This window comes from Anas acuta, chromosome 18 (genome assembly GCF_963932015.1).
Source record: "Anas acuta chromosome 18, bAnaAcu1.1, whole genome shotgun sequence".
Classification (NCBI taxonomy): domain Eukaryota; kingdom Metazoa; phylum Chordata; class Aves; order Anseriformes; family Anatidae; genus Anas; species Anas acuta.
Window position 1 is genome coordinate 4,693,562 of NC_088996.1, and position 17,052 is coordinate 4,710,613.

General features: G+C 43.7%; 1 protein-coding gene across 6 annotated transcripts in view; it reads left to right on the forward strand.

Annotated features, from left to right (window-relative positions):
• The window catches only part of UNK (unk zinc finger), a 39,598-nt gene extending 22,834 nt beyond the window's left edge, over positions 1-16,764 (forward strand). Inside the window, exons 8-17 of one of the 6 annotated variants that reach the window (XM_068654638.1) lie at positions 1,564-1,706; positions 2,993-3,040; positions 3,928-4,128; positions 8,390-8,458; positions 9,135-9,309; positions 10,463-10,564; positions 12,027-12,215; positions 14,902-15,083; positions 15,628-15,885; positions 16,289-16,764. In XM_068654638.1, coding sequence (XP_068510739.1) covers positions 1,564-1,706; positions 2,993-3,040; positions 3,928-4,128; positions 8,390-8,458; positions 9,135-9,309; positions 10,463-10,564; positions 12,027-12,215; positions 14,902-15,083; positions 15,628-15,885; positions 16,289-16,444 — 1,523 coding nt within the window. In that variant the 3' untranslated portion in view covers positions 16,445-16,764. The remainder of the gene's footprint in view (positions 1-1,563; positions 1,707-2,992; positions 3,041-3,927; positions 4,129-8,389; positions 8,459-9,134; positions 9,310-10,462; positions 10,565-12,026; positions 12,216-14,901; positions 15,084-15,627; positions 15,886-16,288) is intronic. The other 5 variants (XM_068654636.1, XM_068654635.1, XM_068654639.1 and 2 more) reach the window with 5 other exon arrangements.
• The last annotated feature ends 288 nt before the right edge of the window (positions 16,765-17,052 follow it).

Genomic DNA, 17,052 nt, shown 5'->3' on the forward strand with positions numbered 1-17,052 from the left:
GAGTTAGGAGAATGAACAGAGTGAGAGCTGCTTGTCTTCTGTACGTTGACGAACAGTTCATAGCTAAGTTGCAAACTGGTTTAATTTTTAAAAGCTGGTGAAAAAATTGCAGGTTATAGATAACATATTGATCTGTTCTACAAATTAAATAACATTTTACTATTTATATTTTGCATAAAGTTTAAACCTTCAGGTTGGTGAAGAAAAATATGCGGCTTTTTGTCCACTGTTCCTCAAATCTGCTTTTCTTACTAGCGCCTTGATTTATAGAGCATTATTTTAATCCATTCATAGGTAATGGTTACCTCCCCAGTCCTATGGCTCATACTTCTGCACTCCAGTCTCATTGTTGAATTTGCAGTAATTAGAGCAGGTTACATATAAGTCAGTAGATTGGCTCTGATACTGCCTTGCTTCATGGCCTTGAGCACATCTCTTTGTTATTTGATTATCCTTTGTGAATGGTGGAATTAGTAATTGCTGCCTTTGTCAAAGAATGGTGAGAGTACATTCCCTACAGTTTACAGAGCTCCTTTATAGGAAGCCTGGTAGACAAGCAGTAATTACAGCAAAGGCTCTGGGCTATAGTGGCCCAAAACACAATAATGCAACTGCACAGTTTGATGCTGCAAGCTCAAGAGAGAATGAAATCTTGAAAGACAAACAGCGTTTTGCAAAGTCCCCCATTTGTAACACAGTATTTCTGTTTAGGAGAGGCCGTATTCATAACAAGGTAACTGTACTGGATACTACGAAAAAGCCAGAATAACATTCTGTGGCTAGCTAGGTCACTCAGTCCTGGTTATTTCTTGTGCAATCTTATGGAATTGTGTATATATAGATAGATATGTATATATTTAAGTCCTTTTTTTGTTTATTAAGATGAGCACTGAGGACCTAATTAACTTGAAATAACACGAGTACATTTGTTGTACGTGCTCCTAGCATGAGTTCTGCTGATTATTAACTAGAGACATGTAGAAATCAGTTTGTTAAAGGTATTGCAAGTATGGTGCCTGTCGTGTAGATCTTGTAAAGATGCTGAGCTGTATTACATGGGAAGACTACAAGTCTGCAGCATCTCTACTCCACCTTCCAAGTCAATGACACTTTCTTTCTGTGTGGTTGACAGCTGTACGCCTTTCTATGTATGTTACTTTCTTTTGGTAATGGTTTCTACTGCGAGCAGATGGGAACTTATCTCCCTCAGCTAATTATAACGCACCCATCAACTTTGTGCCTAGCAAAGAAGGAAGCCCTGCTTAGTTCAAGACAGCTGAATGAATAACACACAATTCATGCGAGGAAGATAATTTTGGAGCAGTGTTAACAGACTAATGAGCAGCACAGTGTACAAGTGGTGACAGTAATAACATAAGGAATATTAGATTAAAAAGTAGCTATTTGCCAGATAAGGTTGCTCCTTGCTTTTGTGCTGCTTATAAGTAGGTGTTTGTGGAATATTTCTTCTCTCAATAATATCCATTCTTTTCATAAACATCTTGTGGCCCATTGCAATTGTACAGCTTTGAGTAATGCTCCATGTGCTTGTATTTCTTCCAGAGCCTCCTCTCAATGAAGATTTACAGCAATCCTCGGCTGTGTCTAGCCCTACCCAGACAGGCCCTGTGATGTATATGCCGTCAGCAGCTGGTGATTCTGTTCCAGTCAGCCCTTCCAGCCCACATGCTCCGGACCTTAGCAATGTATGTAGCCCTGTGAGGAGGCCTTGTATGTGCTTTCTAAATCTGGATTTCTCTGAGTTGCTGTTCTTCCTTCTCTAAGAAGAGAAATCTTAAAGTATCCAGAGACACACAGGATATGACGTTCTTCTTTTAGATACCAGCTCCATGCTTTGTAGAGGGATCTGTTTGTTTGGCACATACAGTTCAGTGGTTTTAGCATCGTCATTTCACCTATAAAATTTCTAAGCCTTCCTTTCTGCACAAAGCTTGTTGATGTACTTTCAGGAAAGTGCAATAACCCTGTACATGCAGTCCAGTGCCTTCATGTCTGGAGGTGCATATCAGGCTCAGTTTCCCAAGCACTCCTTAAAGGCTGTGAGCCAACACAATCTAAAGTACATAACTACAATCGAGTTTGTTTACATACGTAAACGCAGAGGCTTAGCCTGCGCATGTTGTGTGTTTCATTATAGGATATCCTTGTTTCCCTCCCTCTCTTCCTTCTGAATATAGCCGAACACTGCAATATGTTTAAATAATGCCCCAGAGTATTGGTAGTACTTCTGGTTGTACACACAAGAACGAAGATCTTCAAATGCTGAATGGAAACACACAGAAAGATGATAAGCCTATGGAATGCTAGACCACTTCATTTTTTTTAGTTCTTGAAGTCTTTCCTGTTTGCACTACTGTTGATAAAGTGTATAACCTTTTCAAAGGGTTGGTCAAGGTTTTGAGAAAGTAAAATAGCGTGAGTTTAACTGGCTTCAAACTGGTCAGGATGAAGTGAACTCATTTAGGACCTCTGTTTTATCCTATTTGTAAAGAGAAACTGGTAGTTTGATTTTTCCTAGTGCCAAAGCCAACCAACAGTTCATAGTTCTGCTGAATTTGATTGCAACTAGAATTCCAAACAGATCTTGGAAAGACTGAACATAGTATTTTCTCTTGGTAAATAACACTGTAGAAAGAAGTAAAAAACAGAAGCCCTTTATCCTACAAGTATATCACCCAAATGCTCTACTGCAACAAAATTAACGATCTCTTCCACTTAATAGCCCATTTAGGTCTTTTTCTATCTCAAGCTTTTTATTCTTTTAAACAGTCTCTTTACTAATCTTTGGATGCAAGCCACAAGGCAACACATGTCTTTCTGTGACTTCATCACTCCACAGGGCATCTGCATGTAGCTTGCAAACAAATATGGCTTTGCTGGTGATCATTTTACATGATGAATTAATCAAAGAAAAAGGTCCCTCTAGCAGCCAGCCTCACGTGGCGTGTTCTGTTTTGTATTTGTACTGTAGGTGTGGAGTAAAGCAGGAACTCTGCCAACTAGCCCCACCTCCACCACAGTGAGTAGTAACTTTGCGACTGTAGGGAAGCGCGGACAGCAGAATGTCTGTATAAAAACTAAATCAAAACATTGTAGGATGTTCCCTCTTCCTAATGCAAACCCAAACTGTGCCACGTTTGAATCTGTGGTATCAGTAATTGTCTAAATGTTGTTTGAAACACAGCCATGCTTGCCAGTGCAGGCAAATAACTGATAATAATCCCAGAGAAATGGGATGTCTGCACTCATCCACGTAGGCTCTTTCTCTAAAACTCCTCTTAATCTCCTTTGCTGCTGTCTGTGGCTTCATCTCCAGTGCAAAACTAGACTTGTTGCATGTGGTTGTGATCCCTGATTACAGTCCAAAGAACAGAATTTGGAAATCCCTTTTTTAATGCAGCTGTTGATACTTGAGTAGTGTCTGCATTAAAACTTCCAGATTTCCAACTGAAAAACAAAAAATGCAGCATTACATATAGCTTAAATATTCTCGGTTGTTCTGACTGCCATAATACCTTTCCAGGTTTCACACTACTCCTCAGAGCACAGATAGGATCCATATCACACAACTGTCTAAGGAAAGTGAGGAGGGTTTTGGTCCGGTTTGGAAACTGTCACATCTAAGGCCTCAGAGTAAATGTTTTTAGAGCTGTAGGTTGGCTTTTATAAGATTGCACTCCAGTACAAAGTGTTGGCAATAAAACCATAACTGTGGGACTGTGTATATCCAGTATCTATGGGAGCTTTTCCCTGTTTTTTAGCTCCTGTTTACTGGAAGCCTGTATGCTTGTGTTGACTGTCAGTAAAATTGATGCCCACAAAGAAGTGATTGAGCTGTTCCCTGCGATGCTTTTCTTCTTCGACTTGGTGCTGCTGTACTTTTCTGACTCTTGTTCCTTCTATTAGATTCTTTGTAGGAACAGCAGTCTCGGAAGCCCATCTAATATATGTGGGTCTCCTCCTGGCGCAATTGGAAAGCCACACAGCTTGGAGAGCATTGGTTTTCCTCCAGATTCAGTAACGGCAGCCGGCAGCTACAAGAAAGCACCGGGGTTTGAGCGAGAAGATCAGGTGGGGGCCGAGTATTTGAAGAGTTTCAAATGCCAGGTTAGTAGGAAACGCTGGCTGGAAGAGTTGGGGGGATGAAGAAGATTGAGAAATTGCCTGGTTTAGATTGAATGTACTTTTAATTTTCAAGGAACAAAAGGAGAAAGCACTATTCTCAGTAGCAGTTCTCAGACCTGTGCTGTTGCTTTCAGTGTCTGTTCCAGTCTCTTCCATCTTACATCTGTTCCTGTCTGGTTAGCTGTCATCACGCACTCAGTTTGTAGAAGTTAAGCAGCAGCTTGTTTCCATAATCCGTAACGACTTCTGTCCTGTCTTGACCCTGGCAATCTTCCAACATATCACTTCTTGCTCCTTCTGTTTTCATATTTAGGCCCTTGCCAAGAGTTAGTTTCTTTTTTGCTATATTGTCTTATGGCAACTCATCCTTCCTTCTCTGTTCTCACTCCGAACTCTAACCTTCATCTCCATAACTTGTTTTATCTCCTGTTTTCAGCATTCATTTCCCTGATGTGTCAAAAACGCCATGTTAGTTGTCTCTTGCTTCTATGGCTGTATTCTTCTGATCCTTGATGCACTCTTTTCCTTGGCTTCTGTCATAAATTTAAATTCCTCATTCTCGTTTGAAGATCTCTTATCCAACCCACATCTCTAATGACATTCCCTCTTATCCCTTTTGGATTTCCCAGTCTTGCATAGCTGCTTCCTTAGTTGTCTCCTTCTTGATGTCACGCCTTGTACAAACAGCTCCCTAAGCCCCAATCTCTTCCGTGTCTTCTGCCACGTTAGCTTTTCCACAGACAACTTCTTTCTGTGAATTTCCTTTCTTGATGTTACAGTTAACTATTTTCTCTGCACCATCCAGCCCAAGTCAGCCGTGTCCAACCCAGAGGAGGGGTTAGCTACTTTTATGAAGAGCTGCCTGCAGAAATGTTTCCTACAAACTAACTTTAAAAAAAAAAAAGTCTATGTTGCTTGAAAACAGAGATAAGAAGAAATACTTTTCTCAGTCTGGCTTCACTTAAACTCTTGTCTGTAATATTGAGCAGCTAGTCTTAATAAGCTTATTGCTGTGTTAGTATTGCACTGCTGTGAGAAAACAGTGGAAATATCCTGTCCAAACAAGATCCTGCAGAAAGCAGTTGAATTTAGAAGCAGACTGTGGGTTTTCTTGTATTTATTTTTCCAACTTTGGGAAAATATGATCAATCTTTGCAGTAGGACCAGTCTCGAGGACTGCTTAGTCGAATTAAAATGATTTAGTGACACTTACAGATTAAGCTATATACGTGTAGGCTTTCTTGTAAATGCTTCCATTGTTTGGCTTAACGTGCCATGTGGCTTAGGAAATGGCAAATTGATGCAACGCATCTTTGGGGGTAAAGTGCAGAGCATGCTGTGATCCTGGCACTACTTGTGGGCACAACAGCTTGTAGCAGTTGTGTAGAAACAAAAGGAGAAACATGTGCTCGTTCTGTTGCCTCTGCTGCAAAGGAGGAGTGAACCCAAAGCTGAAGGACCGAGAGAACCCCTGTTTCCTGCCAGCAGAGGCAGGGTGCCAGGGAGGCCCAGCTTTGGAGAAAATGGGCAGCAAGCCTAAGCCAAGGAGAAAGAGGATGGAGCTTGAATGGAGCCTTTAAAAAGAGGGCCAGACGATGAGCCTTTATGTCTGAGGTCCAGGCTGTGCTACAAAGATACTGTATTCAGGTAGCTTCTTATTCATGTGGCTTTAATTAAGTAAAAAACTGTGTTAAATGACTGGAATAAATGCCTGTTAACACAGAGACAGAAGTAATCACAGTTGCCTTATGCTGGGCTTCTAAAGACAAAATTAGGTGTCTCATAAGTGTCCCGATTTAATTTTGTTTCAATCTATAATTACTTAATCTTCTGTAATTCCCTTTGGCTGCAGTGGGCACCGGAGATCCTCATGTATGCTGTAAATTAGGCCAGTCATTAGGCACTTAACTTTGTTCACTCATATTTGGAAATGTAAGAGACGCTCTGGCTCAGCCCTGCAGTCGGGTTGTAATTTTTTCCTTGGTCGTCTTAGTACAAATAACTTCTATCTTATTAGAATGAAAAATGTGTTAATAGATTCCACATCGCTTGTGGTAAGGCTGAGCCAGCACTTAGGGCTAAAAATACTTTTCCGAAGTCCCGAAAGATTTAGCAAGCTGGAAAATGCTGGCTGTGCTGGGAGGAGTTGTGTGCCACGACCAGGAGGTGTTTCTGTGTCCTGACACAGCGTCCAGCAGGCTTGTTCCGTCCTGGTCATACAACATTCAGTTTCATTCATAATTTATGCCCCCTGTTTTTCTTTCCTGACTGCAACAACGTGAGCTGGAGAATTTCAGCGTGCCCTTTGAATTCCTGTGTTGATGGACGGCCCTTTTTTATGTTAGTCAGAGCTAAAGGAGACTGGCTCAGTGGTCACAATTGGTTTGCTCCATTTTTACACTCATGTTGCTTGATGAATGCAAGGCGGTGAGAACTGGGACAAACTCAGAAATGTGCTCACTTTTTTTTTTATTTAAAGGAGGGAAATAAAAAAGCTTCCAGTAAGACTTAGCAGCACCAGAGCCAGCCACACTGGCAGGAAGCCTCCAGTGAGGGGGGTACAGCTGCATCTGTGCCTTCACTTCAGCTGCTGACGTCTGTTGATAGCACATCTTGTGTTCAGCTGAGTGTCAGGCAGGGTAGGGATGTGCTGGATAATCTAGCAGGCGTGTTATCAGACACACACAGATGCACGAATGTAGCGCATCCAGGGCACACAAAGGAAGACAAGCCTGGGAGCGGTTCAGGAGCAGTTTTGCTGTATGTAAACACACTGTAGGTTGTTCAGAGAAGCGTGAGAGAACGGTACCTGCTGCAGAAGGATCTCTGCAGCCGTATCTCAGCTGCCTGTTTGCCAGGCTTTGACTACTCCCCCCGCCACGGGCGTACAGTCAAGTAGAGAAAATGATTTAATCCTGTAAAACAAGGGACAAATTCTTCTGCTTCTCTTTCGCCTGTCTGGTTATGTCATACCTTCCCAGCAATCATTTATCTTTTTCATGAGGCTGTCTAAACCAGAAAGTCACGGCGTATCACTCAGGTCAGCGTGGCGTCTCGTGCCCTGCTGTTGTGCATCGTGCTTGAAACGCCCCTGCAGGGATGGTGGCTGCCTGCGCTCGTGATAAAAACGAGTGAGCAGACTTCGTGCCCAGACCACGGCTCTGATTCAGATGGAGAGGGCTGGAGGAGGTTGGTAAACAAGCAGACCTGACTCCAAGCAGTTGTTCAGCCCCCTTTCCATGCACAAAGGGTGCGAGTTGATCCCCCTGTGCCTTGCTGTTGCACACGTAGCAGCATGGGAGGAGCAGAGCACAGGCTGCAGACCAGATCGTTATACATGGACGGGATCATGAGACCACTTCCTTCCCTGCTCTGGCTGTTGTAGCTCAGAATCGGCTATGTCTATGTCAAGAGGGCTGAAATCTGTTAAGGACATGGTGCTGCGAGGTCCTTACGCTGATTTTTTCAGGCTGGATAGTGGAAATCTAAATATATGTTGGCATTCATGCAATTTTGCAATTCCAGCCAGCATTGACCTCAGTCGTGTTTTATAGCTCTGAGGCCTCTGTTTTAAGGGATGGGGGAGGGATTTTTTAAAAATAGTTTTAGATGGTTTTGCTTTTAAAACTGGCCAGTTATCTCTTTATTTTTGTTCATGACAAATTAAAGGAATTTGAAGAGATTATCCAGATCCTTCCCCATAAAATGATGTTCTCTGTAATAGTACATCTGTTCCGTTCTTCTACAAACTGTGCAAACCTAGCTGGGAGCTTGAAAAGTTTGAGGGAAGTGAGCATCTGCATATTTTATTTTCCCAAAGCTGCAAAACAGTTACATAATTTAAAATTATAGTGTATTTCTCACCACTCTGTTTTTATTTATTTATTTATTTTAGATACTAGTAGGGCTGATGAGTTATTTATAGCAAGGCAAAATAAGTCATGTTTGGTCTAGTTTCTTAAGATGTCCTTTGTGCCAGCAGAGTCTGTAGCAACGCTGAAGGCCTATGTAATGGTGACAAGTTTGTGCATAACCCTGAGGGTGATGTCTTGATATATCGAAAGCAGATTAGTTGGGGTGTTCTCAGTTTGCTGTGCTCTCCTGCTGTGAATTCTAGTATGTAAGGCTGTAAGAGAGGAGGGGACTGTTTCCCACGGCCTCTCCAAAGCCAGTGCTCAGCCATTTTTAATTTTGCTGCTAATCCCCCTGCTTATCTTTTTGTTTGTTTGTTTATTTACTGTAGCAAGCAAAAATGAAGTCCCATTCACTGGAACACAGGAGCCAGGAGCAACCTTTGTTACAACCCAAACAGGTATGGCACTACTGGCAAGGCTCTGAACCTAGCTTAGAGCTCACACTACCACAAGTGAGGACACGAGATCTCTGTAGATCCAGACCACTCTGCAGGGAGCAAATTATAGCCCAGACACCATGAGGGATGCTCAGCTCGAGGGATTATTTTATGAAGATGGGGTTATTTGCTGGAGGGGTTATTTGAGAATGGCTAGGCCTGTGTCAGCTCAGGACAAATTCATGGGCCTGGACACAGCAGTGTCAGAGAATGTCTCCAAATTACAGAAAATAGAGCTGGAATGGTTCTTTGGAGTCACCTCGGTTCAAGGATTCAGCAAAGAGAATTTAATATCAGGTTCTAAGTCATGTGCTGAACTAAGTCTGAATGAGTGATTATGTGACCCGTGCCTATGATTGCATGCAACCTGTGGGTTACAAGAGTTAATTCAGGGCAGCCTGAAGGCTGTTTGTAATACTGGAGGGAAAAAAAAAAAAGTCAGCAGAAATTAAAGAAAAGCTGTTAATCTCTCCCCCACCCCCAGCCCAGTAGTAGCACCAACCATCTGTCAGGTTGGAAGCAGCCAGGAGCAGGTTTGTTGCTGATCATTGGCTCGTTCCTGCATGTTGTTGAAGGGATTTTTCTACACAGACGTCTTATTTTGTACCTCTTTCCTTTTTCAAAACTCTTGTTTCAGGACATACTGGGTATTCTCCCAGTGGGGAGCCCGCTGACATCCAGCATCTCCTCCAGTATCACCTCCAGTCTGGCTGCAACACCACCGAGCCCTGCTGGCACCAGCAGCATACCAGGCATGAATGCCAATGCCCTTCCTTTCTACCCAACCAGTGACACCGTTGAGTCCGTCATAGGTAACTTTGCCATTTTCACTTGCATTAGTAGGGCTTCCTCAGACGTGAATCACCAGGTACGAGAACTGGGATTAGCGTGGGTGTTCCAGTGAACTCCAATTTTTCATCTGTGTCAGTGTGGGCAGACTCCTGAGCCTGTAGGCTTTTTCTGCGACTAGGACGCATCTGATGTTTTCTGCAGGTTATTAGAGGTGAAATTCACCTAGAGGACCAACAGCAGGCCAAAGGCCTCTGTGCCATTTATCCAGAACATCAGGTGGTGTAAAGGGCTTTAGTTTTAGGTTTGTCAAAGTGACAAAAAAAAAAAAAGTTTGGAGCAGGCAGGAAATCATCAAGACGTTTTCCCACAGCTACGACCCCATATTCTAAATGACAATTTTATAGGAAGGGCCGCCACCAGGTAGCTGGCAAGGACTTGCCCTTCACAGGTTGTGGGACAGAGGCTGTAAGATAAAAGAGAACGGGAGAGTTCGTAGCGGGGAATCACTCCTTTTAGATAGATACACCTTTTTTGGTCACCTGTTTTTTGATCTAACATTTCTGAGGTGATCTCATTCATTTGTTAAAAACAGTAATAGAAATGAGTGGGCATGTGTGGGATGGAACTATTATTGATCAAGGTTAGTGACGAGGCATGTTCAAGTAGATATAACATTTGCAGGCATTCATAAGCTTTCTTTATTTTGTCTTATCGTTGAACCTCAGAGATGTTTTTGAAGTGTTCCCTTCTGCTGGTATTCCTTTTCCAAGTGGCTCTTCAACGAAGTAGGGACAAAGCACAAGCCAGACCCAGACATGTCATAAGCCAGCGTTACTGCGTGTTATGGACAGACTTGGAAGAGCTATTTGGGGAAGACTTATGGGAACTGCTGTTATTTCATCAGACTTTTTTTTTTTTTTTTTTTTTTAATATAGCGTTTGGGAATGCTTTGAGACAAAGAAATCAGATCAGGTAAAAGAACCTGAACTGAAAAGCTGCCCATGACACTTCTGCCAAACTGTTTTACAGCAGCATTGCACAGGATGGAGAGTAGGGCAGTGCAGACTGGCAAACAGAGAACGAAGGCTCCTCTGCATGTAGGCTCTTTGGGCCATCCTATCTCTTGAAGTTGTTGGTCCTTTATAACATAATTGGTACCTCTGTGTCTGGCAGAGTCTGCCTTGGATGACCTGGACCTGAATGAATTCGGAGTGGCTGCCCTGGAGAAGACATTTGACAGCAGCACAGTGCCCCACACGAGTGGCATCATGATAGGTACATGAAAGCAACAGAGCTTTCTTTATCTTCTGCCAAGCAGTGTTGCCCAGTCACCTCAGTGGAGCCAGCCCAACCAAGCTCTAAAACCAGTCCTAAAATACCGTTGGTTAAAACAGTCGTTATAACAAACTCTGGCAACCGCTGAGCATCTTTCAAGGGAAAGCTTGCCCTTATTGACTAGCAGGGCTGAGTTCTTGCCATTGGGCCCAGGTGTCCTGGGGATGTTTCTTGAGACTGAATGGGACTTGATTTTATTTATTTATTTATTTCCAAGTGTGTAAGTAGACTCTAGAAGGTATTTGATACCTTTAAAACCAAGCCAAAGCGTAACGATTTGCATCTCGAGCAGAAAACTCTCCTTAGTAGTAACAGGAAACTCAGTGACCTGGTAATGCTATCCATCTGTCAGTCATCACGGCCTGCTGGTTTGATTCCTGTAGTGTCTGTCTCATCTTTAAGGCTTGGAGGTAGGCTGAGGCCTCTTCTACCCGTCTCTAGGGAGTGTCCAGAGGAAAATGAAACGTCTCCTAGCTTTTTAGAAGTGCCTGTAGTTTCTGGTTACCCTTGTTCTGTAAGACAGGTTTTGATTTGGAGCTAACTTTCATTGTCTGAAGGTTTCCAAGGGAGCTGCTCTGCCTGGAGCTGTATAGAGGTGTGGAAGGAACCCTAAAGAATATCACTTCCACTGCCCTGCCAAAAATAAGAGTCCGGTCAGAGAGCTTATTGTGCATGTCTGCTGGGAGCCCTGCTTCTGCCACTACCCATCTGCAGGGCTTGGAGATCCTCCACACTTTTCCCTCTTTTTCCGTCGGGTCTCGGTGTTTTCTGGTGGTCTTCTAAGAAGGAAGATCAGAAGAGAGTGAGGAGCAGGGCTGGGATCTTCCTCGGTCTGTGTGTGGCAGGCAGACTGACCTCTTGTGTAAGGGAAGTGTGGTATCTTTGGAGGTTAGGTTTTCGTTCGTTTGATTATTTTTAATTACTGGTAGATCCAAACACTCACATAGGTCTAAAGCTAGTCACCGATTTTCAGTAGTTCAGGTCGTGACCTGGCCCAGTGTGATAGTCTTCTTATTACAGGTTGTTTAGAAGCGTTAAAGGTAGAGGAACGTGCTGTAAAAGTGAATTTTCCGTTACGAAGTATTTCACCAGATACCAAATTCATCTTCTCTAGACTGACAGGGCCTGAAGCTTGCTCAGAAAACCTTTCGTTGCTTTGGCCAATGAAAGGAAGTAGGCCGTTGAACTCTGGAGGGTCTTAACCTACGTGGCTCGTGGGACAGCAGCTTCAGTGCTCCTCCTTAAGGCTTAGAGGGGGAATCCAACACGGTGAGAAGTGGAGGGGATCCTCAGGGGCTTAGGAGAGAGGGAAGCTAACGCCTTCTGCTCTGAACTCCTGCGCTGTGCCCTGGCCCATACTTCGCAGTCATACATAGCCATTCTCTGTGTGTTCTTTGTCCAGGTGGGAGTTTGCTGCAGAGTTCTGCTCCTGTAAATATCCCCGGCTCCCTTGGAAGCTCTGCCTCCTTTCACTCTGCCTCTCCTTCTCCACCGGTCAGCCTCTCATCGCATTTCCTCCATCAGCCCCAGGGACACTTAAGCCAATCAGAAAACACATTCCTGGGGACATCAGCTTCTCATGGATCATTAGGTAAATGCACAGTGTGTGTGTCCCATGTACATGCCTGTCTGTGCCATGTAAGTATTTCCTTTTAAGTTAGCTTTGATTTTAATGTGTTATTTCACTGCTGCCATTTATAGCTCTTCTTCCCGTGAGAAGAGCAACAGTACTAAAGCTGCTTTACCAAAAATCACCTAATAACTCGAGAGCAAAGGAGCAATTCCCTCTGTTCCTCATGTTTCCGGACTGAGAAAAAGGGCCTTGCTCTGATGATACCGTTTGGGAAAAAGAGCTTTGTCCTTTCAAACCCCTACTGCTGTGCTGAGACTTTACTTTTATATAAAATTCAGAGTTGGTTCCTCAGTTTTGTTTGAGGTGGGGATTGCAGTTTGCTGTTGGGACTGCTCCTAGGATAGGTTGGCTTTTGGGAGCTATAAAGCCAGCTTAGTTCGTTGTACTTGTCCAGCTATGTCCCCTTTGCTCCTTTTTCTTTCCCCTCTCTCGAGGATCCGTTTCCTGTATGAGAGAATGTGAAGGGAACTGAGGGAACAAATCCATTTAATTATCCAGATGTTGGGTTACCTTCAGAAATGTTTATGCTTAAGGCTACAGTGACACTTGCTCTGCTGATTTCTGTTTTTAAATAATAGTTCTTTCTATTGATGTAGAAGTCCATGCTTCGATTTTATATACACTTTAATCTCTAATATCCAGCTTAAAAACACTTAACCATTTTATTATGTTGTAATCTACTGTTGCTGCACTTCTCTGTGAAACTGCATCCCTTGTTTGCACAGGCCAAAGCCACGCTTCCAGGCCTTGTGATTGCTATTTTGCTTTAATAGCTTTTACAATCACAGTAATAAGAAAAGACACATCAGAGGGCATCTCTGCTGTTAATTAGTGTTGAGGCTGGCTGTTCATTCCAGTTTCAGTAAGAAAAGGGAAACTTGCTAATAAGGTCTGCTTTTAATTTCAGGAAAAAATGAGTTATTAAGCAGTTTATTTGTGTAAAATAGGCATAGTCGGGACAAATATAAAACCAAAGAAATGCAGAATTTTTTCAAATGCATTCAAATATTTTGTTTTCAAGAAAAAATAGATATTTTCTTGGAATGCAACAAAAACATTTTTGCCAAGGTTTTGATAAGGTTTTTAAAATTATAACCTGGCAGTTGGAGCTCTGGAATCTGTTCCATGTGACTCACTGAATGCATGCAAGTTGATATGTAGTTATTGCTTGTAGGTATTGCTGTTTAGTTGAAAATACGTAGTCCTGGGCTGGTTCCCACTGTGCTAGATGCTGTGTGTGCAGAGAAGGCATTCGTGACTACAGGGACTTCATATTTTAGGTACGTAGTGAGAGCAGCAGGTGGAAAGAGGGAGTAAAAAGAAACAATGAGATTAGTTTGGGCAGTGTTATGGCAGAATTTGTGGCTTGCCAGCATCCTGCGTAGTGCTAGCCTCCCTTTCAACTCAGCCAGAGTTTTAAAAGCAAAATGTGAGTTGGGGTTGCACTAAAACTTCTTGCTCTCAAATGAGTGCACTTCTGAGCAGCTGAAATGGATCAATGGTAAGTGGCTTGAGCCAGTGAAGAGCCCTCGCTGCTCTGCTAAATGACTTGTTTGTGCAGCTAAGCCCATAGTCAAGACAAGTTACTGGTTTTCAGCTGCTCCCTCGAGGCTGTTTGTGTCTTGGCTGGCACTAAATGGGACGTAAGTTGTGTCAGTTTTCAGTGAGAGGCTGTTGGCCCTAGGGCTTGCTTGCAAACAGTCAGTTTGGCTTCTGGAAGATGACAGTTATCAGTTGCAACGAGATTTAGGAATGTCCGCACCCAGTGGTAAGCACCAGTAAATAAAAACGACTCCTACGTCAGGCTGGGGGGTGTCTGCGTATGAGGCCATAGCGCTCAGCTCCGTCTGGAGATGAGTTTTTCCTACAAGTTCTCCCCCGAGTACAAACTGTGGATTCTTATTTTGAGTGAACATATTTTTTGTCATTAAAAGAGTACAAACCTTAGAGGCAGCCAAGACTCCGAGGCTGGTGTCAGCCTAAAGAGCCAGCTTTGTTTACAGCTGATTTTCTGTTGCTTTGTCTCCCAAGCCTTGAAGTTCTTCCTGAAGAGAGGAATGATTTGAACGTGCTAAAATAAGGAAGTGGCTAGTTGATCTTTCCATGGTGCCAGTCACTGGTTGCATGCTACAACTCTGCAAGGGATGAAGCTGATGTGCATACTGCTGCTTCCACTTCTTCCTTTAGAAACAGGGCTTTCCCGTTCTGATCCTTGCATACACGGATGGTAGTGACATTGGAGCGTTTTAGTCTGGCCGCCTGGGAAGTGAGACTCAGAAAAGCTCCAAGCTGAGGAGACAAAAAGAGAAGTGAAGGCCCTACACACATTTTCTTAGGGTATAGTCAGTTCTCTATGAGAAGGGGGATTCAAGCTGGTAGCCAACTTGACTGCAAAGTCGATGCTTCTAAAAACCACCTGGTTCAAAAATTGCTTCGTCTGTTCCTTGGATTTTCTGTATATTATAAAAGAGGCCTACCGGTGTGAAACTTCCCCTATAAAGTCCCTCTATGGGTCCTGGGGATGAAATAAATGTTCTCATTCCTATATACGCATTTTTGAATCCTGGACTTCACAGGGGTAGGGAGGAAATGGGGGAATTGCCAGCACCTGTGACATAACCCTCTCTATTTCCCTGTGAAACAGGTTTAAATGGGATGAACAGCAGCATATGGGAACACTTTGCTTCGGGGAGTTTTTCGCCCAGTACCTCACCTGCATTTCTGTCAGGTCCAGGTGCTGCGGAGCTGGCACGACTACGACAAGAACTGGATGAAGCCAACGGCACAATAAAGCAGTGGGAAGAGTCTTGGAAACAAGCCAAGCAGGTACTTGGGCAACTCCTGAGAAGCGAGATTAAGGAGGGTAAGGGAGTAGGAGGGTGTCAGCCTTTAAACAGGAGCTTACCAGAGGCTGAGGTGATGAGGAAAGCTGCAGGTTTTACCAGCAGATTCTCTTAAGTGTTCTTATTCTTTCTCCCCCCTTCGGAGAGACCGAAGCGATTTGTTTTATGTGTTCAGATGCTGCAAGTGCAAGGCCAGGTGTCATAACAGATGCACTGAAGTGCTTGGCAGTCTCTTAGCCTGGCGATTGACTTAGATCCGTGACAATTTAATGTTATGCAAATTTCATCCCCTTAGCTGCCTAAACCAAATCTGTAGCCTGCAGCCCAACTGGATGGGGTACCCAGAATGAGCAGCACTTTGAAGTGGAGCTCCAAGGATGTTTGGGAATTTGGGAACAGGGCAGATTAGACAGAATACACTCCTGGTGAGGAGCATGTAGAAAAAATGAGTATTTTTGCCTAGGATTCTCTCCTGGACGCTGACAGAGTTTTCAAACTGCTGTTACTCTCTTTGTTGGAATTCGTAGGCTTGTGATGCTTGGAAAAAGGAGGCAGAGGAAGCAAATGATCGCGCCAACACAGCTAACATGGAATGTGAACTGGCTCGGGAGCAGAGGGAAGCCTTGGAGCTGCAAGTGAAGAAACTGCAGGAGGAGCTGGAGAGGATCCACACGGGCCAGGACCCTCAGTTTCTGCGCTCCTTCTCTGACCTGGAAGCTCTCTCGCTCTCTTCACTTTACACCCTCCAGAAACAGTTGCGGGCAAACCTGGAGAAAGTCGATAAGGTGAGTGCCAGGGATTTGCAGAGCAGGGCCTTGCTGCCTCCACTCCTACAGATAGCAGCTCTTTTTCTTTTTGTTAATACAGTCAGAAATCAGCAGCCTAACAAAGCAATTCTATGTGGAGGTAGCCAAAGTGAGCTCTAGCCACCTTAAAGGGAAACATCTGCCTCTTCTCTGTACCTAAAGTACAGAGTTTCAGTCGATCAAAGCTGCTGTGATCGTAAAGGTCCTAAAGGACACCACGCTGTGCTGCTTTGCTTTTGCTTCAGAAGATAAATGGATGGACAGCTGCAAGTCTGTCCTCTGCTGCCTCCTTGCTGGTCCCCAAACTGTGTAGCACGGGGCTGGAGCCCTTCTGTTTCCTCGTTTTGATGCTTACGTTTTGCCCTGTCCCCATCTCTTGCAGGCAGTATTTCAGATGCAGTCAGTGAAATGCCTTAAGTGTCAGGAAGAGAACCGGGTGGTGTTACCGTGCCAACACGCAGTGCTGTGTGAAACGTGCGCCGAGGAGGGCGAGTGTCCCATCTGCCATCCCAACAGGCCCCATTCTCTCCAGTCGTGACCTTCCAAGGACGCTTGTTCTAATCATATCGTATAGAACTTTTTAACTTTATACATACGTACATATATATGTATGTGTACATATATATATGTATGTGTAGATATATATATGTATATATGTGTGTGTATGTGCATGTTTGTGTATGTATATATATGCACACACACGCACATACCCACATAAAACAAAAATTAGTTGCAGAGCACTTTTTAATATTTTACAACCCGTATCTAAACTGCCCCTCACCCGTGCCCCACTAATTCTAACTCTTGAGGAACTTTGAGAGCTGTTTTTAATACAGATCAAAGGGCCATTTGCAAAGAGTCTGTGTTTCTCCTCTTTTCTATTTAGGTGATAACAAATTTTTGACTATTTCCAGAAGGATTTAGAGTGGGCAAGAGGGGCTTCCACGTGCTTTCCAGAGGAAGAGTTGAGATCATGGGGAGGATCGAGGTGGATTGAAATGACTTTTTTCATGTCTTCGGTCTTCCTGCTCTTTCACTGACCCAGCTTGGTTAAAGCCGTCCTCCCTGATGGAAGCTCCGCTGGGTCCCTGCCTGGTGGGCCTCACATTGCCGATCTCTGAATGTGCAGAAACTTTGTCTGTCATT